The sequence below is a fragment of the Rhinatrema bivittatum genome, chromosome 12, assembly GCF_901001135.1.
Source record: "Rhinatrema bivittatum chromosome 12, aRhiBiv1.1, whole genome shotgun sequence".
NCBI classification, from domain to species: Eukaryota; Metazoa; Chordata; class Amphibia; order Gymnophiona; family Rhinatrematidae; genus Rhinatrema; species Rhinatrema bivittatum.
The window spans coordinates 72939276-72965160 of NC_042626.1; the positions used below are offsets into that span (position 1 = coordinate 72939276).

The window sequence follows — 25885 nt, forward strand, 5'->3', positions numbered from 1 at the left end:
TTGCTATAGTTACACAATGTTAGGGTCCATATTAGATGCTACAACCCAAGAAAGAGATCTAGGCATCATAGTGGATAACACATTGAAATCGTCGGTTCAGTGTGCTGCGGCAGTCAAAAAAGCAAACAGAATGTTGGGAATTATTAGAAAGGGAATGGTGAATAAAACGGAAAATGTCATAGTACCTCTGTATCGCTCCATGGTGAGACCGCACCTTAAATATTGTGTACAATTCTGGTCACCGCATCTCAGAAAAGATATAATTGCGATGGAGAAGGTACAGAGAAGGGCTACCAAAATGATAAGGGGAATGGAACAACTCCCCTATGAGGAAAGACTAAAGAGGTTAGGATTTTTCAGCTTGGAGAAGAGACGGCTGAGGGGGGATATGATAGAGGTGTTTAAAATCATGAGAGGTCTAGAATGGGTAGATGTGAATCGGTTATTTACTCTTTCGGATAATAGAAAGACCAGGGGGCACTCCATTAAGTTAGCATGGGGCACATTAAAACTAATCTGAGAAAGTTCTTTTTCACACTCAACGCACAATTAAATTCTGGAATTTGTTGCCAGAGGATGTGGTTAATGCAGTTAGTATAGCTGTGTTTAAAAAAGGATTGGATAAGTTCTTGGAGGAGAAGTCCATTACCTGCTATTAATTAAGTTGACTTAGATAATAACCACCGCTATTAGTAGCAACGGTAACATGGAATAGACTTAGTTTTGGGTACTTGCCAGGTTCTTATGGCCTGGATTGGCCTCTGTTGGAAACAGGATGCTGGGCTTGATGGACCCTTGGTCTGACCCAGTATGGCATTTTCTTGTGTTCTTAAGGAAGGACAGAAAAGGGGGAGAAGTAGCTCTTTATGTCAAAAACAATAGCCAAGCAACTGAATTGCAAGGGACGTGGGGTAAAGAAGCATTATGGACCGTCCTAAAAAAAAAAAAAAAAAAAAAAGAAAGAAGATGGTGCTTCCATTTTTCCTGGTGTGATATACAGGCCTCCAACTCATATGGAAGAAATGAACAGAGATCTGATCAAGGTCATCCAAAAGGTAGGAAAGAAGGGAGAGGTGTTACTCGTTGGAGATGTGGATTGAAGCATCCCTTCTGCAGAATCTACAAGTTGAGAGATAGTGGATGCCCTGCAAGGGGCTCTGCTCAAACAAATGGTAATGGAACCCACGAGGGAGGGTGTGAGCCTTGAGCTAGAGCTCACTAATGGGGATAATGTCTTTGAAGTTTGTCGGGGCTCACATAAGCACCAGTGATCAGACGGGATGGGTTCGATATCGTGAATAGGATACAGGGAAGTCGCATGAAGACCCAAGTTTTGAATTTCACAAATATGGACTTTGTCAAAATGGGGATGTACCTGGAGGAAGAACTGAAGGACAGAGAAAATAGGTGAGGTGAAACAACAGTGGGCCAAAATAAAAAGGAACTATTACAAAGGCAACAAATGGAGAAATGACTACTTACCTGATAATTTCTTTTTCTTTAGGACAGTAAGAAGAATCCAGAACAAGTGGGTTATGAACCTCTACCAGCAGATGGAGACTGAGCATACTGATGTCACAGTAATTATACCTCTGCAGTGACATCAGCCTGCCAGTATTCTCTTCAAAAGCAACTGTGGACAGACTAGCAAAAAGCTTGGATTAAAAACAGTAACCATGTCAATACTCAGCCAGCAGGTAACACTGAGCTCAGACAAGAAGTAAGAACACTAGGCTAGGGACTGGATTAACACTTACCAGTAAATCCTGTAACATAAAGGCATACAGAACAATCCATATGCAACCATACAGAAGCCGAGGGAGGGAAGCTGGATTCATCTGTCTGTCCTAAAGAAAAGGAAATTATCAGGTAAGTAGTAATTTCTCATTTCTTAGAGTCCAGTCAGATGTACCCAAACTACTCCCGAATAGGGCAGGGGGCTGCCAGTGGTCCAGTCAAAAGCACACACTCAAAGGCCGCATCCTCCTGGGCCTGAACATCCAGATGATAATGCTTGGAAAAGGTGTGTAAGGAGGACTATGTCACAGCTTGGCAAATGTTGACGGGAAAAAAACAATCTAACTTCTGCCCATGACACTGCCTGAGCCCTAGTGGAATGAGCCCTAACCTGAGTAGGCAACGGCTGCTCAGCATCCACGTATGCAGCCGTGACTACCTCCTTAATCCAGTGGGCTATTGTAGCCCGCAAGGCTGGCTTTCCCTTTCTAACACCGCAGTGAAGGACAAATAGGCAATCCAACTTCCGCAAGGGCTCAGTAACTTCTAGATACCAGAGAATATGCCTCTTGACATCCAAGAGTCGCAACAGATGATACTCCGCTACATCCCATTCTTTGTCCAGAGACGGCAGGGAGATGGACTGATTCAAGTGAAACTCAGTGACTACCTTCGGTAAAAAATATGGGAAGGATACAACTGTATCACCCCTGGAGTAACCTGGAGAAATGGCTCCCAACAAGACAAGGCTTGCAGTTCAGAAACCTTACGCGCAGAACAAATCACCACAAGAAACACCGTTTTCAAGGTCAGCAACTGCAAGGACAGAGAACATAGCAGTCTAAACATAGGGCCTACCAAATAATCCAAGACCAAATTAAGACTCCATGGGGACACCGGAAAGTGCAAAGGAGGACGAAGATGTTTCACTCCCTTAGGAAAATGGGTCATATCAGGATGAGCTGACAAGGATACAAGAAAATTATTCCTTACCTGCTAATTTTCGTTCCTGTAGTACCAAGGATCAGTCCAGACAGTGGGCTATCCCCCCCTTCCAGCAGATGGAGTCAGAGAGAACTTTGAAGGATGCTTCCTTATAAGGTAGTGCACCCTCTACTAATCCTCAGTAGGGAGTACATCAAAGCAAAGAGGAAAATCAGGGTGGATCAAGAACAAAAGAATTAAGTAACAAATAACAGTGTGCAAAAGGCACAAAAGAGTGTCAAACAAACTTGCAGAATGAACCATTAACCAGCCAAAGGAAAAAAGGCACTGAAGAACAATTTGAGCAGAGAGGCAATCCCAAGCCAAATAAACAGTCAGGGAGGGCATCTGGACTGATCCTTGGTACTACAGGAACGAAAATTAGCAGGTAAGGAATAATTTTCTTTTCTTTTCCCTGTACGTACCAGGATCAGTCCAGACAGTGGGATGTACCAAAGCTTCCTTACGTAGGGTGGGCCCCAGAAAGCCCTGTAAGATGCACGTCCACCATAAGAACATGCTCTGCTGGGTCAGACAAGGGTCCATCAAGCCCAGCATCCTGTTTCCAACAGTGGCCAATCCAGGCCATAAGAACCTGGCAAGTTCCCAAAAACTAAGTCTATTCCATGTCACTGATGCCAATAATAGCAGTGGCTATTTTCTAAGTCAACTTGATTAATAGCAGGTAATGGACTTTTTAAAACCAGCTACCCTATCTGCTGGCGGTGGAGAATACTGGCAGGCTGATGTCACTGCAGGGGTGCATATACTGTGATGTCAGTCTCCATCTGCTGGTAGAGATACATAACCCATTTGATCTGGATTCATCTGACTGGATGCTAAGAAACTATATGTTAGGAAAGTAAACAAGAGTAAGAGGAAAAAGAAACCCAACTGGTTCTCAAAAGATGTGGCTGAAAAAATTAAGACAAAAAGAACAGCGTTCAAGAAGTATAAAGGATCCCAAAAAAAAGGAACACAAGGAAGAATATCTTTTAAAACTGAGGGAGATGAAGAAAGAAATCAGGAAAGCAAAATGTTAAACACAGGAAAGGATTGCCAAATAGGTAAAGTGAGGTGCCAACATTTGCAGATATATCAGAGAAAGACCGGCAGAGGAATAGTGAAACTGAAAGGTGATGGGGAGCACTGTGTGGAGAGAAACAAAAAAATGGCAGAAATATTAAATAAAAACTTCAGTATTCACAAAAGAAAACCTGGTTGACAAGACTGAAGATGGGGAAGGGGTAGACGAAACTCCGTTTACAGAAGGGAATGTATGGGAAGAGCTAGGAAAACTATAATCAGGAGCATTGCTGGACCGGAGGCAGCAGGGATTCACCAGGGGAAGGTCCTGACAGAAAGATCTGATTGATTTTTTTTCATTGGGTGACTAAAGAATTGGATCGAAGATGTGATCTACTTGGATTTTAGCAAAGCTTTTGATACAGTCCCGCATAGAAGGCTTGTAAATAAAACGAGAAGCTTGTGAGTGAGCGCGAAGGTGGTGGTGTGGATTACAAACTGGTTGACGGATAGGAGACAGCGTGTGATGGTAAACGGAACCTGCTCTGAAGAGAGAACGGTGTTAAGGGGAGTGCTGCAGGGATCGGTTCTGTTCAACATCTTTGTGAGCAACACTGTGGAATGGACAGAAAGTAAAGTTTGTCTATTTGCTTAAGATACTAAAATTTGCAACAGAGTGGACATGTCGGAATAAGTGGAGAGAATGAGATGAGATTTAAGGAAACTTGAATAGTGGTCGAATGTCTGGCAGCTGGGATTCAATGCCAAGCATTCCAGAGTCCTGCATCTGGGGTGCAGTAACCCAATAGAGCTGTACGTGATGGGGATAAAAGACTGTTGTGCACGGAGCAAGAGAGAGGGACATTGGGGTGACAGTATTTGGCAATCTGAAGATGGTGAAGCAATGTGACAGAGTTAGAGCTAAAGCCAGAAGAATGCTGGGCTGCATAGAGAGAGGAATATTGAGTAAGAAAAGGGAAGTGATTATCCCCTTGTACAGGTCCTTGGTGAGGCCTCACCTGGGAGGTACTGTGCTCAGTTCTGGAGACCGTATCTCCGAAGGGACAGAGACAGGATTGAGGCGGTCCAGAGAAGGGTGACCAAAATTGTGTGGGGTCTCAATCAAATGACTTATGAGGAGAGGCTGACGGATCTGAATATGCGCACCCTGGAGGAGAGGAGGAGCAGAGGAGATATGATACAGACCTTCAGATACCTGAGAGGTTTTAATGATGCACGATTTCAAATCTTTTCTATTGGAAAGGAAACTGTAGAACTAGGGGTCATGAAATGAACCAACGTCAGGAAATATTTCTTCATGGGGAGGGTGGTGGATGCCTGGAATGCTCTTCCAGAGGAGGTGGTGAAGACAAAATCAAAGAATTCAAAGGGCAGAGGAGAAACACTGTGGATCCCTAAAGGCAGAGGACGGAAATGAAGAAAGCGTGCCTGGGTGTAACCCACTTGGTGCGACAGTTACTCCCCTTATCAGAAGGACGGGGATGACTACCCTCACCAATAAGCCTCCATACTTTTGAAGCAACTGCAACGTCACTCTCCACTTTGAAGGAAGATAAAAAAAAAAAAAGTAATTGGATTTAGACAGCAACTGACACGGGCCCTGACTTTTACGGTCTGGGAGAACCGATATGCAGACATAATGGAAAAAGCACAAGACTGCTTCTAATGCCAAGTCCAAAAGCAAAGCAAGTCAGCATTGCCAGAATTTTCTGGAAGGCTCCTCACCCAGTAAAAATGTTGCTAGCAGTAAATCTTTTTTATGGGTTTGACAGTTGCTTGGGTTTTTGATTGTAAATATTTCTCCCTTATCATAAGGATTGGGGGTAACTGCACGGACTACCATTAAGAGAAACTTGGGGGCGACCTACACAGCATGGTAGATATTACCAAAAGAAGCTTGCTGGGCAGACTGGATGGACCATTTGCTCCTTTTCTGCCATCCTTACTATCAAGCCAATGCAATGCTGCGTGCCCAGGTAGCGCACAGCTTAAGCTGCTGTCGGACGCGTTTCCATAACCCCTACGCAAAGGGGATTAGCACATCCAAACCAGCACGTAGCTAACAGTGCTCATGACATGTGACTGCCATGTTGATGAGACTATTAGCTATTACCCCCTTATGTGAAAAAATAGCTGTGTGCCCGACGCGCACATTTTTACCCTCAAAAATTAATGCCAGCCCCAGAGCATCAGAAGCAGAAAATACTGCTTTTCTGTAGTTCCTCCGATTTAATATGGTGGCGATATTAAGATGGAGGAACCGAAAAAAGGAGGAACCTAAAAAATAAAAAAAAATATGGTCTTGCCAGCAGTCAGGTTAGGGAAATGGATGCATAAGATTGAGCACCCATTTCCCTAACCCGCGCACAGTCACTTCTCCCGGGAGCCCAATTCATGAACGTGCTAGGGACGCACATTTAGCACTAACGCATCCTTTTCAGCGCGGCAATTCGTTTGCCTATTGCATCGAGCTCCCAGGAGCGGCGACTGTACACACATTTAGGAAGAAGTGTGTCCGGTTCGGACACATGCTTCTAGCGCATCAGTCTTTTAGTTAGTATATGTTACTTTCATCTGTCTCGTTTCTCTCTTTACATTACAAGACAATTTCTATCCCTTTCTTCTGCAAAAAAAAGGACCTAGAGCAGCTCATATCGTCATATAAAAATGCTATCAGTTTCCCTAGCCCCACCCTCTCTCTTACAAGGGGTAGGACCAAAAGCTAAACATCCACCTGCATTCTTGCCCAAACGACAACACCCACCCCCAAAAAACCCCCCAAACACTCCTGTCATATCCCACCTTACTTCTTACCATCAAATGACCCAGCCCTCTGCCTCCAAAGGCACAGGATCACCACTGGCTCTGACCGATAGGCGGGGTCCGAAGTTCCGGGGCTGAGCTGCATGGAGGAGGAACAGCAGGGGGTGCCTGCCAAGGGGGAGGGCAATTTGCAAAAGAATTTACCCCAGCAACTAAGCAGTTACCCGCCTAAGAGTGGGGGGCTGACGAGTGCCCTCCTCCTCCCAGAGAATTTATTTGAAAACTTGCTTACACGTCAGCAGGTAAAACGTGCAATGAACCTGCAGACTTGCAAACCTTGCATCAACGTGGGAACTCAGGCCCAGGACGAAATCCGCCAAAATAAATGCTCTGCCACAATTATTAACCCTCTGCTAACTTGTAGCTTTTGTCAAAGACAGATCCAGGACAGTCCTCATCCGACGTGCTGCCAGGGCCATGACTGTGGCCTAGACTTAGGGGCCTCCAAAGCTCAGTTTTAGGATTTCACCTGCTGTACAGCCTCATCTTGCCCTATGAAGCCTCCCTGCCAACAGAGGTCTCCTTGTGGATAGCATGGAACGGAGCTCCAGCAGCTCCTCAGAGCTCATTGAATTCAGTCTGTGGTGCAGCCTCCTAGCCAGCAGGAGTCCTTGGTAAACCTTGTCTCCAGCCTTGCCAAGTTCCTCCTCCTTCCCTGCACCACCCCCCAGCCTCAGTCCTACATAACCCTGCCTGTGCCCTGCTTCTATGTCTTTGCATTGGGTCTGCCTTGGCTCCTTCCATTGCTTTGTGGCCATCGGCCTTCTCGCTCCTTGCCTTGCCTTGAGGCCTACCAAGGCCTTTTCTAGCTCTGTGGCCTACCAAGGCCTTTTCTAGCTCTGTGGCCTATTGAGGCCTTCCGTCCTCTATGGTCTCTCTAGGCCTCCTTAGCCCAGTGTGCCGTCGGGCCTTCATGTTCAGTATTCCTTGTTCTGTGTGTCCTGTCTTACCTGCACTGCCAGCCCTTGCCGGCACTCTGTTCCAGTATTAGCTCCTGCCCTTGCCAGCACTAAGATGTACCGGTGACGCAGACAAGCCCAACTGGCCCTCAGATCCCAAGGCTCAAACTGCGGGGGAGGGGGGCTGGCTAGGCAGAAGACCAGCCCTAGTCCTGACTTGTCCCATAGCACATCCCAGATTGTTTTCCCTCTGTTCAAGGCAACCACAACACTCAGTACTTACAATATATTGTGTTGCTCTTTTGAAAGATCTCACAACCTACCAAAGCTCTATTGATTCAAAAACCTGGAGACTAGATGACAAACTCACCAGGTATGAAAATTTAAAGGAGCCTCAGATTTTAGGTATTTGTCCTGTATGTTTGTCTTGACTAGATTGCAAGCTCTGCTGAGAAGTCTGTCTCCGGGGTCTAATGTTACAGCGCTGTTACGGCAATTTGTACTGTAAGAATAATAAAGTAGTACATAGAATCATAGGATGAGAGGCCCTCATGAAGTCAGCCAGCAACTTCCCTTCTTCTGGATATGACAGACAGAACACTGTTGGCGCCAGTGAATAGGTTGGTTACTGACAGGCATGCCTGTATCCCACTACCAGCATTAGACTAGGGTGCTTCCTTTTCTTGTGCATTGCTTTACTTATCGTAAACTTTTCCTCATTTATTTTGTGGTTTCCTGCAATGCCTCACCCGCACTACGGAGGCATCGCTCTGACTTCTTTGGTGGTTTCAGCCCAATGCCGAGCTGAAGAAGAGGAGTTTGTGAGTTCATTCCCAGGCCATGTTCACATCTGGAAAAACAGACCTCGGCATCCTGGAAAAGCTCTGGAACCAAAGCAGAAAACCCTGCACAAGGGGTAGACGGCACCAGAATTCACCAGGCATCCATTGGTTTATTAGGAGGACAGAGGAGTGGAGGCCATCCACCATGTGCTGCAGAGCAGTCCTCAAAGCCACAGGTGTTGCAGGAAGCCACCTATGGTGACACGCACAGTTTGTGATGCCTTGGGTTTTCTTGTCCGCTGTGAAGTCCTGAATGAGTTCTATACCCGGGGCATTGTCCTGTCTCAGGCCATTCTGCAGAGAGCATTGTCTGCACCAAGGATAGAGAAGAAACTCCTCAAGCCTCACTCTCCCCAAAGATGGTTTAAGAAAATTCTGACTGTGGCACAGTTAGCTGGAGGTGGGTGCCAGAACCTCAGTATTGCTCTGCAAACCGGATTTCTTTGTGTAGAGAGGAGAACATTACAAGAGGTTTAGGGATAACAGAGGAAGAAATGCTGCCCCCTTCTTAAAGATGGAAGAAGAGAAGCTTCGTTATTGCAAGAGGCAGAATGGCAAGTGGGAAAGCAGGCGGGAACCTTATTTAGTGCTGACATAGTGCCCTCTACTGAAGCCCTGTGAGAAAGAGAAAGAGAAGGGGGGGGGGGGTGTCACCCCCTCTCCAAGAACGTGGGAGCAGGGAGGGATTATTCCTCCACCAATGGGGGAACCTCCCCTTGCAGGTCCTTGCCAAACTTTTCCATTGTCTGCATCTTTGCTATCATCTCGTCAGTGAATCTGAACCATCACCTAGGATCACTGTGGCATTTATGCCCAGGATAGACACTTCTGTTAGATCTGCTCATGGTGCCAGTTCTTGGCCTTACGGTATATTGTTTTATTTTAATCTTATTTATGTATTATATATTTAATCAATTACCTATTTGTTAAACATCACCTCGATTTACCCTATGTAAGAAACACAAACGTAAAGATAGATCTACAGGACGGAGCTCAAGTTGACATCTGAATCAGCCAGGCCAAAAACAAAGTTTCATTACAGGACATCATTCCACCCGAGTACTCGCGTGTGCGCGCGGTGCTAGTAATGCTCCCTGCCGGCTGGAGAGCTGCTCTGCTCCCTCCGTGCTGTGAAGCCAGGCAGCAGGTTTCTTTGATGGCAAGCCCAGCCCTTGGTTTTTCCCCTCTGCAACGCATGAGCAAAGGAGACTTATCCAACCACTCGTGACTTCCTGCACCCCTCACCTTTCAGTCTTCCCCCAAAAACCTGCCATAGATTGCTCTGACAACACCTTTCTCACTGAGACCTGTGTTATGTGACCAGTGCTCCCCACGGGCTTATCAGGCGCGGTTTTAATCTACAGAACCAGGCAGCTCCCTCCACCAGCAGAGGCTGGAGCAGGAAGGAGGCTCTGAGACCAAGGTGCATGGGCACGCGACATCTATGGACTTTACACCAAGTTTCAAAGAGAAACGTATGCGTACACTCTCTCTCTGAGCCTTGCGGCCGGTACAAAGTACCCATAGACTTGTGTGGGTGGATTCTCTATGGAAACCAATGCACTGAGCCCTGAAAATCACATCTATGCAGGTTATTCTCGGAGTAGACTTTCAGCCACAGAAAGGGAGGGCAGCCCCTCCGAGAGCCAGTTTACATGCAGAGATCACTATTAAGCCATCTTTGAAAACTGTCCTCAGAATACAAAACCAAAGAGCCAGAAATTCAGGAAAGTAGCCCTTGCTGCAGCCGACATACAGCATGAGAGGGGTGAGCTTCACATGTACGATATTAAAGGAAGGTTAATAAGCACGATGTAGCCAAGACAAGGGCAGGCATGGCATCCCAGCGGAGGTAGGGGAGGCTGGCATGGTGGGAAACATGGAGCATAGGGGTGGGGGAGGTCAAGGGACCAGGTAGAAGACATGGTATGGCAGAGGGAACTGGGGTTGGTTTGTATATGGGAATTTATACACTCATTGGGGTCCATGTTGTGCCCTTGCTTCTAGGGTGCTGGCAGCAGCGGTTAGGCATGTAAGAAAAAGTTATTCTCAGTTAGTAGGAGAGACCTCTGTGGATGGAGCACTTTCAGGAAACAGACGCCCTTTATTTTGTACATCCCCTGACTCCACGGCCTGGCAGGTGCCAAGCTCTTGCTGCCCTCCTCCCTCCCTCCCCAGAAAGCAAAATTACCCTCACTCCAGCAGGTCAGTACCTACTTTTAAGAGGAAGGTTTTCCTTGCGTGGATGGATCAGCGAGTTCACTGTCTGCCTCCCAGGCGTGAGTGCAACGTGTCAGCTAAATGTATTGCCCAAATTCACTTCAAGATTATCCCAAAACTAGACTGTTTAAAAAAATGGAGAACAATCACTTTTTTTTTTTTTATGAATACATTGCTTCACACTTGGCAATTACTGCTATAATTAGCCCCTACTGTAACAGAGAAACAATGGAAGCTCAAAGAAAATCTTTTTTTTTTTTTATTATTATAAACCAGCAAAATAATTTGACAGGAAACTGCAGGTGCAGAGTCCCTAAAAAGTTAGTATTTACTTGACACAGGACCAGTGGATGGGTGAGGCTGTCAAGCTGCCTGGTGGAGGCAGAGGCTGCAGCTTTCCCCCTCGAGTCACTGGACTGAATGAGGGAAGGTGCCTGAGAAACAGCAGCGGAAGGATAACGGCCTCCTGAAAACCTCCAAGGCTTGCAGGATTCCTGCTTTCACTACTTTCATTACAGCCCTGCAGCCACAATAGAGCCAGCAGTGGTTTGAAGAGGAGGAGGAGGAGGATAGCTTCAGGCTGTAACAAAGGCAGGGCTTGAAGGGAACGGGGATTTGAGAAGTTTGGTGCATTCAGATAAAAATAATTACATTTATCTATAGGGCTTGCTTTTTTTTTTTTCTTTACTTCATACAGCATGGCAGTTCTTTTCAGGATCCTTCCTCTCTCTTTATTCAGGTCAGGTGTGGGCAGGGAAGTGAAATTAATTCACAGTACGCACAGGGGACTCAGACTGCATAAACACACAACAGTGAAATTATTAAAAAAGCAGACCGGCCGTGCAACAAGTGACAGGGGTGGCAGGATACAGATCGCATTTCTTTTGGTAACGGCACAGATTTCCGTTTGGAGGCCCCAGGCTGCTGTTGAGTATCAAGCACTTGCCCTTTTCATATTTAACTCCTGATTCCACTGGAAGTTTGAGTCCTGCACACACGTTGGTTCCACAAAACACTTCAGAATATAGATCTAAAAATAAAACAAGGCAAGGCTGGAATACACGAGCAATAAAAAAAAAAGGACGACAAGTCACAGGAAGCTGTGAGATTATTCAGCCTTCAAGTGAAAGGTGGGTATTAGAGAAACTTCCAGAAGGTGTAAAAGGATGTGCTGAGTGAAGCCCTGGACCTGACAGCCCACGGAGGGTTTCCCTTTGCAAGAATATTTGCAGGCCTGCAAGCTCTGCAGTTTAAAAATTGCCTCATACATCTTCTCATTCCAAATGATGGTTAAATTGCCACTTTTGGAAGATTCAAAGAAAAAATGGTCGCTACTGCCATGTGCTTAAAACGTACAGGAAACTGGTAGGAGACAACCATCCAAAGCCCCAGGAGCTACAGCCGAGCCCCAGGAGCTCAGCTGAGTGCACTGTTTAACCCACTGTTGGATGCGCATCCACTACCCCTTATACTGTAAGGGGTTTAGCGTGTCGAAAATGCGCATCCAACCACCACTAAAACTAATAGCGCTCATCACATGCAAATGCATGCTGATGAGGCTATTAGTCATTCGCCCAGGATACTGAAAAAAAGATGGGTGGCCAATCCACACATTTTATGCTCAGAAATTAGTGACTGCCCTAATTTCTGAGCAGCTGGAAAGAATGTACAGAAAAGCAGAAAATACAGCTTTTCTGTACATTCTCCGACTTAATATCGTATCTATATTACGGTAAGTCAGAGGAACCAAAAGGTTAACCAAAAAAAAAAAGTGCTGACGGGACAGGTTAGGAAAACAGACACTCAATTTTACGAGCATCCGTTTTCCTAACCCATGGCTGTCAGCGGATTCAGAAAACGGACCCTCGTAAAATTGAGCATCGGTTTTCTGAACCCGCTGACAGCCGCCTCTCCTGGGCCAGTGAGGTGCTAGTGGTGCATAATCATCCCTAGCGCCTCCTTTTAGTGCAACCCCTCATTTAAATCCAGGATCGCGTGCCCTGGAGGAGGGTGGATGCGCATTGCGGAAGCGGGCACTGAACACTGAGCACCCGTTTCCCCTGCATACTTTACAGATCGGCCTGAGTGTGTGCTGTCCAATACATAAACATCAAAAGTTTATCTGGTGCACACTCAAGAGCATTCAGCACTGCTTTAATGATTATATATATCGTTGATTGTTAAATCCTTCCAGCAACTCCTCTAATTCTGGAGCCTCTTTAGCACAGCCATGCTCTGAGCATTGAGAATTTAAGGAGAACTATTACAGTCTGAACAATGAGGAGAAGCACTTCAAGCAAGCAAAACAGAGGTTAGGATTCATTTCATTTTCAGTCTTTTTACCTCACTTGAACTGGATTGAGTCTCCCAGGGATTTGTTCTGAGACTACTGCTTTCTAATATATTTATAAATGACCTGGAAATGGGAACAAGTGAGGTGATCAAGTTTGCCAAGGACACAAAATTAGTCAAAATTGTTAAATCACAAGAAGATGTGAGAAATTGCAGGAGGACCTTGAAAAATTGGGAGACTGGGCATGCAAATGGCAAATGAAATTTAATGTGGACAAGTGAAAGTGTTACTCAGGGAAGAGTAACCCAAATTATAGCTACATAATGCAAGGTTCCACATTAGGAGTCACCGTTCAGGAAAAGGATCTAGATGTCATTGTTGATCATATGTTGAGATCTTCTGCTCAGTTTGCAGCAGCAGCAGCCAAGAAAGCAAACAGAATACTAGGGATTATTAGAAAAGGAATGGAGAATAAAACAGAGAATATCATAATGCCTCTGTATCCCTCCATGGTGAGACTTCTTCTTGAGTACTGTGTGCAGTTCTGGTCACCACATCTCAAAAAAGATAGAGCAGAATTAGAAAAGGTACAGAGAAGGGCGACTGAACAATTCCCCTTTGAGGAAAGGCTAAAATTCGGGCCGATACAGTAAGGTCATGGGAAAACAGGTACTCAAGTGTTGAATGCCTGCTTTCCTAATGCGCGCTCAGCCACCTCTTCTGGGTGCGTGATACCTTATTTAAATGAAGGGTTCATGCTAAAAAGAAGGCGCAAGGGACATTGGTGCGCCCCTAGCACCTCCTTAGCAGCGGAAGCCCAGGAGAGGTGGCCATCAGCAGGTTTGGCTGTGCACAGGTTAGGAAAAAAGGGATGCTCGTAAAATTAAGCATCCGTTTTTCTAACCTGACCCGCCGGCCTAAGTCTAAGGATGTACAGAAAGTACTATTTTCTGCTTTTCTGTACCCTTTTTCAGACTGATCAGAAATTAATGCCTGCTCTTGGGCAGGCGCAAATTGCAGAGCATAAAATGTGCGGATCAGGCGCACTTTTTTTTCTTTTTACTGTATCCCAGGCAAATAGCTAATAGCCTCATCAATATGCATTTGCATGTGACGAGCGCTATTAGTTTCGAGGGGGGGGGGGTGTTTGGACATGCATTTTGGATGTGCTAAACCCCTTATTGTATAAGGGGGTGTGGACGCACGTCCAAAACTCACGTCCAACCTGGATTAAACAGTGCCCTCATCTGAGTGACTTTTCTGAATTAGCCTGTTACAACTGCAAAAGCTCCTGATATTAAATAGGAGGAACCACAGGAAGCAGCATGAAAAAAAGATTTTGCTGGCGGTCAGGTTAGGAAAACAGACGCCCATTAATTGAGCGCCAATTTTCTAACCGGCACCCGATGCCATAGATGTGCTAGGGACGCACCTTTTTAGCATGACCCCTCATTTAAATAATGCATCATGCGCCCAGGAGAGGTGGCTGGGTGCGTATTAGGAGAGTGGGCGCTCAGTCATGAGAGCCCATTTTATGCAAGCCAATACTGCATTGGCCTGAATGAATGAGTAAATGTTAATCAGTTGTTTACACTTTCAAAAAATTACAAAGAACAGGGGGACACACAGGGCCAGATTTTATAATATGCGCGCGGGCATAGATTTGTTCGCGCAACAAATCTATGCCTGATTTTATAACGTGCGCGCGTTATAAAATCCAGGGCTGGCACGTGCAAGGGGGTGCACAATTGTGCAACTTGCGCGCGCCGAGCCGAGCAGCCTTCCTCCGTTCCCTCCGAGGCCGCTCCAAAATCGGAGCGGCCTCGGAGGGAACTTTCCTTCTGCCCCCCTGCATCTTCCCCTATCTAACCCAGCCCCCAGCCCTAACTAAACCCCCCCTGACCTTTGTTGGAGAACTAACGCCTGCCTCTGGGCAGGCGTAACTAGCGCGCGCTGGCTCTCCATCCCCCGGCCGGGTGGCTGTTCCAGAGGCTCCCCCGGAACACCCCCCAGGCCGGTGCCCCGCCCCCGGCCCCACCCCCCAACACCCATTTTTTCAAGCCCCGGGACTCACGCACGTCCTGGGGCTCGGCGCACGCAGGGGGAGGCAGGGGTAGGTTTTCCAGGGTTGCGCGTGTATCTTAACTTGCGCAACCCTTTGAAAATCTACCCCACAATGAAGTTACTAGGTAATACATTTAAAACTAAGTAGAGACATTTTTTTTAGGCAACACATAATTAAGCTCCGAAATTCATTGCCAGGGGATGTGGTGAAAGCTATTAGTGTAGCTGCATTTAAAAACAGTTTGGACAAGTTCTTGGAGAAAAAGTCCATTAACCATTATTAAGGTAGCATTGCAGAAATCCACTGCTTATTCTTGGGAAAAAAAGTTTAGACTCTATCTACCCCTTGGGAACTTGCCAGGTTCTTATGGCCTGGATTGGCCTCTGTTGGAAACAGGACACTGGGCTTGATGGACCCTTGGTCTGACCCAGTATGGCAAGTCTTATGAGAAATCTTATTACTAGTATAAAGTTTCGTAACAATTATTCACTGTGAAAGATTTTATGTTAAGAAATGCAACCCGAGATACAACTGAGCATTACAGAGGTCTCTCCTACTAATGGCAAATGCTGGATTTTCAGACAAAAAGTCTGCCTCTTCCTCACCCCCTCCGCCAAGTATAGAACTGGTAGAAAGTGGCACAGTCACAGAGCTCTGCTGGCCAGAGAGAAAGAGCAGTGCTCTAACCTTGAAAGCTGCAGACACTGGAACCAGCGGGGGAGTATCCTGCTTTATGATAAGGACATCTGAGCTAAAGATGGCCTTTTCTCGCTACATGAGCATGGGAATTACAAAGGGGCTATACACATAGATGTACAAATGTAACAATTTTACTGTGTTACTGGTAGAACAAATGCAGGCAGAAGGTCAGAAAAAATACTGGAATGACTTTTGGATTTGTGCAGAGTTTGAATCCATTAGATGGCACCATAGACCAAGTAATTCTGAGATGATTATACTCATTTTCAATCAATATCAGACCAATGTAGCAATGTCACCAGATATAGGCAGTGCTAATATGCTAGCTTGTTAGGATGTATGGAAATCTTATGATAATGAGACAATAATGTTATGATTTGCCCCTATAACAGGAAAAAGGAGGGGGGTGTCACTGCCTTTTTTCCCTCTGTGTTTTTGCTTATTGTGCTTTTCTTATTTTTATTTCTGCTGTTCAACCTCTGTTTTCTTTGATACCCAAGGAAGAGGAGAGGCCAAACAGACAATCACAAATTATGGGATTGTTTACAAATTAGCACTTTTAACCAGCCTGCTTGAAACATGGAAATTATAGCGCTAAGGAGATACATTCTGGGCAGTTTAAGTTAAAATAAAGATTAGCAAACAAGTGTTAGTGATACTATTTTATTAGTCTAGTTTAAAGAGTCACAAATGTATTAAATTAGGCCAATTAGGCCTACTTCTACATATTCAAATGCACCAACTCAGCATTCATAATACCATAGTTTATGTGAAACCTATGTATTAAAAAACTCAGAAAATGGTGATCTAAACTAAGAGACATGCATAAGTTTGATTTAAATTCCCATGTTGTGCTTTGCACTAGGACCAGCAGTTAAAACACCAAACAGCTCACTTTCAGGCCGATACTGTAAAGTGCACGCAGCTGAACGTACTATTTAACCTGCTGTTGGACACGTGTTTTCCACTCGCGTCCACTACCCCTTATACTGTAAGAGCTTTAGTACGTCAAAAACGTGCGTCCAACCCCCGCCGAAACTAATAGCGTTCATCACATGCAAATGCATGTTGACGAGGCTATTAGTCATTCGCCCGGGATACTGAAAAAAAAAAAAGTGCAGCCGATCCGCACATTTTACACTTAGAAAAAGTGTACAGAAGAGCAGAAAATACTGCAGTCTCTTTGCACTCCCAATAATCAAATTATATCTGCCCTTCATTTTTTTCCTTAAACGCTCCAGTACAAGTATTATTCTGCCTTCCAAATGCATGGGATATCTCCAAATTTAGAAGCCCATAGAGTTTTTGCAATTCTATCAGGCTGACGCAGTAAAGTTCGCTCAGCTGAGCGCACTGTTTAATCCATGTTGGATGCACATCCACAACCCCTTATACAATAAGGGGTTTAGTGCATCCAAAACATGCGTGCAACCCCCCCCCAAAAAAAAAAACCCCCAAACTAATAGCACTCATCACATGCACCTGCCCAAGAGCAGGCGTTAATTTCTGAACAGCCCAAAAAAGTGTACAGAAAAGCAATATTTTCTGCTTAATATCATGGCAATATTAATTCAGAGGAACCAAAAGGTTGAAAAAAATTTTTTTTATAAAGTGTGCTGGCGGGTCAGGTTAGGAAAGCAGACGGTCAATTTTAGAAGCATCCCTTTTCCTAACCTGTGCACAGCCAAACCCGCTGACAGCCATCTCTCCTGGGCTTCGGCTGCTAAGGAAGCTTTTTAGTGTGACCCCTCATTTAAATACCATATTGCGCGCTCAGGGGAGGTGGCTGGGCGCAGGTTAAGAAAGCGCCCACGTCCTTACTATCAGGCCGATACAGTAAAAATCGCGGGAGAGCGGGCGAGCACCCGCTCTCCTGTGCACGCGATTCAGAAATAAAATTATTCAAATTAGGGCCCGCGGAAAAAAGAGGCGCTAGGGACACTAGCGCGTCCCTAGCGCCTCTTTTTGGACAGAAGCGGCGGCTGTCAGCGGGTTTGACAGCCGATGCTCAATTTTTCCGGCATCGGTTCTCGAGCCCGCTGACAGCCATGGGCTTGGAAACCGGACGCCAGCAAAATTGAGCATCCAGTTTTCAACCCATGAGCCGCAGGCCGATTAAAATTTTTTTTTTATTTTTGATTATTTTTAACTTTTGGGACCTCCGACTTAATATCACCATGATATTAAGTCGGAGGGGTGCTCAGAAAAGCAGTTTTTACTGCTTTTTCTGTGCACTTTTGCCGGTGCAGGCAGAAATTAATGCCTACCTTTGGGTAGGCGCTAATTTCTGAAAGCAAATGTGCAGCTTGCTGCACATTTTACTTACTGAATTGCACGGGAATAACTAATAGCGCCCACAACATGCATTTGCATGTTGTGGCGCTATTAGTTTCGGGGGGGTTTGGACACGCGTTTTCAACGCGCTATTACCCTTACTGTCAGGCCGATACAGTAAAAGTCGCAGGAAAGCGGGCGAGTACCCGCTCTCCTGGCGCGCACTCAGGCCACTCTCCTGTGTGTGTGAGTCAGAAAAATAATTTATTCAAATTAGGGCCCACGGTAAAAGAGGGCACTAGGGACACTAGCGCATCCATAGCACTTCTTTTTGGACAGGAGCGGCGGCTGTCACTGGGTTTGACAGCCGATGGTCAATTTTGCCGGCGTCGGTTGTCAAACCCGCTGACAGCCACAGGTTCGGAAACCGGACACCAGCAAAATTGAGCGTCCGGTTTTCAACCCACGAGCTGCAGGCCGATTTTAAATTTTTGATTATTTAAACTTTTGGGGGACCCTCCGACTTAATATCGCCATGATATTAAGTGGGAGGGTGCACAGAAAAGCAGTTGCATGTTGCGGGTGCTACCGGTATTAGTTTCGGGGGCGGGGTTTGAACGCGCCAAACGCGGGTTAACAGTGCGCTCCGCCGGCGCGCACTGTACTGTATCGGCCTGAATATCCGCCTGAATATAAATTATCAAAATCCAGAATTCAGCTCCTCATTTTAAGGAAGGCTCATCAAGTAAAACGTGTTTCACACAGTGCCTGAGCTCAGAGATTCGGCAACTTTATCTAAAGAGAAACAGTACATAGGCTTAGTTCGCCGGTGATTCCGTGCACTGCCTGGAAGCCCCTCGCTTGCTTCCGCGCCCCGTGACTCACAGAACCATAACGCGCATGCCCAGGCTTCACGCTCCCATAACAACCGCAGGCCATCAGCTGACGTCGCGAGCCTTCCATCTCAGCTACCCCGCCAGCTAATATTCCGGCATTCATACATAGAACAGTGTCAAAAAATGTTACTGCTTGCAATAAAGATGGCGAAACCTCTCTAGCTCTTACACCACCCTCCTTCTTTTGTTTGAACCCTCGCGCGCTCTCCCCAGACAGGAAGGACCGAGGTGCACTGCACCTGGGAGAGGAGCTGCAAGAGCCATGCGCAGCATTATTAGTCACCGTGAGACAGGAAGTGGCAGCAGCCCGTCTGGAGCATGCATGGTGTTATTCGTCGCTGCAGGACTGGAAGCGGAAGTTGGATTTCGGCTGGCAGCCTGTGATCACTGCGTGTTGGTACACATGCGCGGATCACCAGCTCCCCCCCCGTCTTTTCGCAATGTCGGGCCGGAGGCGGGAAAGTGTCGTGACAGATTGTTCGGCGATAGCGTGGTGATAAGCCCGTCTGTAAAGTTAGAAAAGCAGAGCGACTTGCCGGTTGCAGCGTTGCATGGTAGGAGAAGATAAGGAGCCGCGAGTCTGTATTCGGACAGAGCCATGAAGGTTGTGCATCTGAAGCAGGCCATCCTGCAGGCCTGGAAGGAGCGGTGGAGCGATTACCAGTGGGCCATAAATATGAGGAAACTGTTCCCTAAAGGAGCCACCTGGGACATTCTTAACCTGGCAGGTTTGGTGCAGCCCTTGTGTGTGTTAGGTCTGAGAACATGCGTTGTACGTGTTTGTGTACTTGGATGAAGTTATGTGTGCATTGGCTACTGCTCTTGTAATATTAGAGAGTGGTTCGAGAGCCTCCCGTGGCAATAGCTTCTCAGGAGAGGTCAATCCAATCCTGGTTTTACCCCACTGCATGCAGGGACTTGTAGTTCTGATTTTCCTACCGCCGTTCCTAAAAAAGGTATGATTACAAATCTCTGCATTCAGTGTGGTGAAGCCAGGACTGGTTCAGCCTATCGTGCAAATCTGGAGCCAGTTGACAACCCTGCAGTACTGATGGTACAAAGTTTTGCAGCTGTCAGTGGTGAGCACTTGACCTGGCGTGTGATGCCTTCTGCGTTTTGTTTCCTTGCATGTACATCAGCTCACCCATGATGCCCTGCCAGGTCATTGGTTGAGCCAGGGCCTGCTCAGGCCGATTCAGTAAAGTCCGTGGGAGAGCGGGCGAATGCACAGGCCACTTGCCTGTGTGTGTGATTCAGTATTTAAATGAGGCCCGGCGGTAGAAACAGGCAAAAGGAGGCGCTAGGGACACTAGCGTGTCCCTAGCGCCTCCTTTGGCCCGGAGCGGCGGCTGTCAGCGGGTTTGACAGCCGATGCTCAATTTTGGGCCGGCGTCAGTTCTCGAGCCTGCTGACAGCCACAGACTTGGAAACTGGATGCTGGCAAAATTGAGCGTCCGGTTTTCGACCCGACAGCTGTGGGCCGACTTCAAATTTTTTTCTTTTTTTACTTTTTTTACCCTTTGGGACCTCCGACAATATCGCCATGATATTAAGTCGGAGGGTGCACAGAAAAGCAGTTTTTACTGCTTTTCTGTGCACTTTCCCGGTGCCCCGAAGAATTAAGCGCCTACCTTTGGGTCAGCGCTAATTTCTGAAAGCAAAATGTGTGGCTTGGTTGCACATTTGTTTTCTGAATCGCGCGGGAATACCTAATAGGGCCATCAACATGCATTTGCATGTTGAGGGCGCTATTAGGTTCGGCGGGTTGGACGCGCATTTTCGGCCCCTTACTGAATAAGGGGTAAGGGAAAACGCACGTCCAATGGCAGGTTAACAGCGCACTGTACTGTATCGGCCTGATTGGAAGATACAGTGATAGTATTGTAGCCCAAGTGAAGAAACTGCATGTGGGCAACACAATTTCTAGGTCAAATGGCCCAGTCCTGTATGTGTTTTTCTGGAAGTACGTATCAGTCTTCTCCCATCTCTCTTTTTTTATTTCAGATGCCCTTCTTGAGCAGGCTATGATTGGTCCTGCCCCAAACCCTCTGATCCTTTCCTATCTGAGATATGCCATCAGTTCTCAGGTAAAAGTCCCACTGACAGGTGCTGTGTCCATCTGTGCCTGTGTTGCAACCTAAAAATATACAGGCGATCATGGAATGCCAACTTTTTACTTTTTAAAGAGTTTTCACAAAGCAAGCTGATTATTCAGAATATGCAAACTATTTTAAAATTAATTTTAGATTTATTATCCCAATTTTATCACAAAACGCACTCAGAGCACGTTACAACCAATCACATTAAAAACATTTCATGAATAAAACCAATCTTTAACAGGGGCATCATAATCTTCTTTCAGCTAACATACATACATTTTACAAATCATAGTTTGTAAGGCTTACAGACTGAAAACATACATTGCCTCATAGCCTTTCAGGCAGTTATACTGTACAGCAGGAGTGCAACGTACTAATATAAGAAATAAGATTGTTATACTGGGTCAGACCAAAGGTCCATCAAGCCCAGTATCTTGTTTTCAACAGTGACCAAGCCCAGGTCACAAGTACCTGGCAGGATCCCAAGGGGTGGATAGATTCCAAGCTACTTATCCCAAGAATAAGCTGTGGATTTCTGCAGTTCTACCTTACTAATGGTTCATGGACTTTTCCTCCAGAATTAAACACAGCTACACTAATAGCTTTCACTACATCCTCTGGCAACGAATTTCAGTTCCCTGTATGTACCCAGATAAGTCCAGACTCCTAGGTTTTACCTCCCTGCCAGCAGATGGAGACAGAGAAAGTTTAAGTGACACTGTACATAACCCAGTGTGCCTCCTGGGTGGAACCTGCTGGCAGTTCTACACTGCAAGCCCAGTGGAGTAGGGAAGTATCCCTTTTATATGGCTTGTCCAGGGGCTAGGTTGCTAAAGTTTTGCGAAAGGAGACTGATATAGCCAGTGGTCTAGTTCTCTTCTCTGATCTACCATGCGGCTTGTGCTTCTGGAACCAAAACCTCTGCATCAAAGGGAAGTATTGGTTTCTATGTTTCTTTATTTGTTTGTTCAGAGTAAGAAAAAGAAAAAGAGAACAAGGAACTAGTTACAGGAATCTGTGCAGCAGCAGGGTTCTTGGGGGGGGGGGGGGGGGGGGGGGGGGGGGGGGGGGGGGGGGGGAACTACCTTAGCAGTTCGGGGAGTTCAGCGATGGGGTTTTTCAGCAACTTCTCTGCCTGCGGAGGAGACCAGGTATTGGCTCCATGGTGCTGAGGGACTGTTCCCCTGCTTCCCGTTGAGGTGCTGGTGGCGTAGTGGGTGTGGGGAGGAACAGCGTGCGCGAGCATCAAAAGTGGCATAGCATTTGGGGGTCTGCAATGAGTATAGCTGCACCAGTAGAAAATGTCATAAGATCATAAGAACTTGCCATGCTGGGTCGACCAAGGGTCCATCAAGCCCAGCATCCTGTTTCAACAGAGGCCAAACCAGGCTACAAGAACCCTGGCAGGTGACGGGGCTCTAGCACTGAGGCTTTCCCTGTCAGCGTGGAAACGGCAGCCATTTTTGATTCCCTAGCAGTATCGACAGGGGAAACACTCCTCAACTATCATCGGCGGTTCACTGTCCCACAGCAGTACAGAGAGACACTGGCACCGTGGTGGAGTCTCTGGTTCTGGTAAGTCTTCTGCTGGTTTTAATTTGCTTATGCGCAAAGCTTGTTTAGCAGAACAAACAGCGGGAAGGGGGGATGCTGGCTCTCGGTCCCAGTCTCCATGGATTCTCAGCCAGTCAAGAGGTCGGGGCTGTTGAGAAGCTCTTCAGTCCAATGAATTTTGGTGCCCGATGTGAACAGATCCGGGCCTAAATGCGCTGAAGGTGCAGGGCAGGGTTTGCTTAGCTTTGTGGTAGGCTGCAGCAGCAGTTCTTTTCCGGCGAGTGTAGGTGTGTGTGTGTGTGCAATATCGCCATGTGGCAGTTGCATGCGCGGGGGCCTGTGCGCATAAGACCATGGCCTAAATTTGAGTGCATACTTCTGCGAGCTAGACTTAAGTGCTTACTTGTGTAGGTCCTTGAGCGCGTTAAGTGTACCATTTTCTTTCCCCCTTGATCCAATTCAAGAGATATTGGCTTTAAAGAAGGTAAATGTGGTTCTCAAGGTTCCCCATTTCCGCATGGAGCCTCTGAAGTCCCATCATAGCTGCGGTACGCAAGGGAAAGTTCCTTGGCATCCCTCACCTTGACAGAGGCGTATCTGCAATAGCCATCAGGCCGGAGCACCAGAGATTCCTGAGGCTCTTGTTCTTAAAGGAACATTTTCGGTTTCGGGCCCTTCCCTTTCGGCTGGCGACGGCTTCCGCGTACCTTCACCAAGTTGATGGTGGTGGGGGTGGGCCGCATTGCAAAAGGAGGGTGTGTTGGTGTATCCATATCTGGAGGACTGGCTCACTTATGTGAAATCAAAGGACTTCTGTCGACAATGAGTACAACATGAACCGATGCGCTTGAAGAGAACCAAGAGCTAAAAGAGCTAAAAGAAACAGATAAGTATGAGAGAAAAAATGTGTGAAGCTTGCTGGGCAGACTGGATGGGCCGTTTGGTCTTCTTCTGCCGTCATTTCTATGTTACTATGTTTCTAAGTCTCTAGGATGGGTGGTGAACCTAGCAATGAGCCATTTAGTCCTCTTACAATCTCTGGAGTATCTGGGAGCTCAGGTCCACACACAGGCAGAGAGAGTGTTTCTCACGGAGAGAGACTGCTGAAATTGCAGAGTCAGATTAGGCTTCTGCTAGAACTACAGGTCCTGGGTTCTAGGGCATCGACGTTGGAATGAATGCATTGGGCATTTGCGCATGTGCTGTCTGTGCACGGGGCTCTTCTCTTCCGCTGCAGTTCTCTATTAGAAGAATTTCTTCAGGGCCGGTGCTAGCTTTTTTGCTGCCCCCTTCCCCCCCCCCCCTTGATTCACTCATCTCCCTCCAGCAATCCAAACCCTAAAATCTGACATTCCTGCTCACATGGGTCCATCCCCTCTCCTCCGGAGCCCAATGGCCAATGCAAAGAGCATTAGATGTCACTCCGCCCTCTACAAACACACAATTACAAATTATGAATCTTTACTAGCAGATTTTGCATTTAAATAACATTCAAAGTTCATTCATGCGAGGCGAAAATATCCCCCAATAACCTGTACGCTACATCCACATGCACTGCTGTGGTGCCAACCAAAAAACCCTGCAAAAACACCCAGACGCCACCAGGCCCACTGCAGACCCATCAAACAGCCACAACCAAAACCAAAAAGGATAAAAAAAAAAAAAGTTACTACTCCCCTTAGCTGAGAATTCGTGGTGGAGGCAGGGCACAACAAAACCCTCTTCCTTCTCTCACATGTGCACACACACTCTCATGCTTCCTTGCTCACACACACACACTGTCTCACGTACACGGGCTTCACCTTTTCTTTCTTCCAATTACTCCCTGGGAGCTCTGGGCCCGTCTCTTCACTTTGGCCCCTATCGGGTCGAGATCACAAGGTGGCCTCCACTCAACTTGAGCTGCTGGTGGGATGCTGTCCAATGCCTCTTCTCCACTTAGGCCATCAGTGGACAGAAGGGGTCTACTAGGCAGACAGCAGCCTCACTACCTCAACTCCTTTCCCCACCCCCTCTCTCCCTCCAGAAGCTCCACCCTTTCCCCTTCTCACACTATCTCAGCTCCTCCCCCACCCCATCCCTCCAGAGACTCCCCTCCCTCACCCCAAACTTTCTGAGGATTCCCCTTTCTCACCTTATTTCCTCATTACCTCTGCTTCCTCCCCCCTTTTCTTCCTCTCCCTCCTTCCCTCTATCCCTTGCTCTTTCCTCCCCTTCCTATGCTTTCATCATAAGAACATAAGAACATGCCATACTGGGTCAGACCAAGGGTCCATCAAGCCCAGCATCCTGTTTCCAACAGTGGCCCATCCAGGCTACAAGTACCTGGCAAGTACCCAAACAGTAAATACATCCCATGCTACCGTTGCTAGTAATAGCAGTGGCTATTTTCCAAGTCAACTTAATTAATAGCGGGTTAATGGACTTCTGCAAGAACTTATCCAATCCTTTTTTAAACACAGCCTTACTAACTGCACTAACCACATCCTCTGGCAACAAATTCCAGAGTTTAATTGTGCGTTGAGTAAAAAAGAACTTCTCCGATTAGTTTTAAATGTGCCCCATGCTAACTTCATGGAGTGCCCCTAGTCTTTCTACTATCCGAAAGAGTAAATAACCGATTCACATCTACCCGTTCTAGACCTCTCATGATTTTAAACATCTCTATCATATCCCCCCTCAGTCGTCTCTTCTCCAAGCTGAAAAGTCCTAACCTCTTAGTCTTTCCTCATAGGGGCGTTGTTCCATTCCCCTTATCATTTTGGTAGCCCTTCTCTGTACCTTCTCCATCACAATTATATCTTTTTTGAGATGCGGCGACCAGAATTGTACACAGTATTCAAGGTGCGGGTCTCACCATGGAGCGATACAGAGGCATTATGACATTTTCCATTTTATTCACCATTTCCCTTTCTAATAATTCCCAACATTGTTTGCTTTTTTGACTGTCGCAGCACACTGAACCGACAATTTCAATGTGTTATCCACTATGACGCCTAGATCTCTTTCTTGGGTGGTAGCACCTAATATGGAACCCAACATTATGTAATTATAGCATGGGTTATTTTTCCCTATATGCATCACCTTGCACTTATCCACATTAAATTTCATCTGCCATTTGGTTGCCCAATTTTCCAGCCTCACAAGGTCTTCCCTGCAATTTATCACAATCTGCTTGTGCTTTAACTGCTCTGAACAATTTTGTATCATCTGCAAATTTGATTACCTCACTCGTCGTATTTCTTTCCAGATCATTTATAAATATATTGAAAAGTAAGGGTCCCAGTACAGATCCCTGAGGCACTCCACTGCCCACTCCCTTCCACTGAGAAAATTGTCCATTTAATCCCTCTCTCTTTCCTTCTCCTGTCTTTTATGCCAGTTTGCAATCCACGAAAGGGACATCGCCACCTATCCCATGACTTTTACTTTTCCTAGAAGCCTCTCATGAGG

At 46.5% G+C, this 25885-nt stretch overlaps 1 protein-coding gene across 1 annotated transcript in view; it reads left to right on the forward strand.

Annotated features, from left to right (window-relative positions):
* Nucleotides 1–19057: 19057 nt before the first annotated feature.
* Nucleotides 19058–25885, forward strand: part of MED24 (mediator complex subunit 24) — a 134263-nt gene continuing 127435 nt past the window's right edge. Inside the window, exons 1-2 of the mRNA XM_029572517.1 lie at nt 19058–19507; nt 20784–20866. Of these exons, the coding sequence (XP_029428377.1) occupies nt 19378–19507; nt 20784–20866 (213 nt within the window). The 5' untranslated portion in view covers nt 19058–19377. The remainder of the gene's footprint in view (nt 19508–20783; nt 20867–25885) is intronic.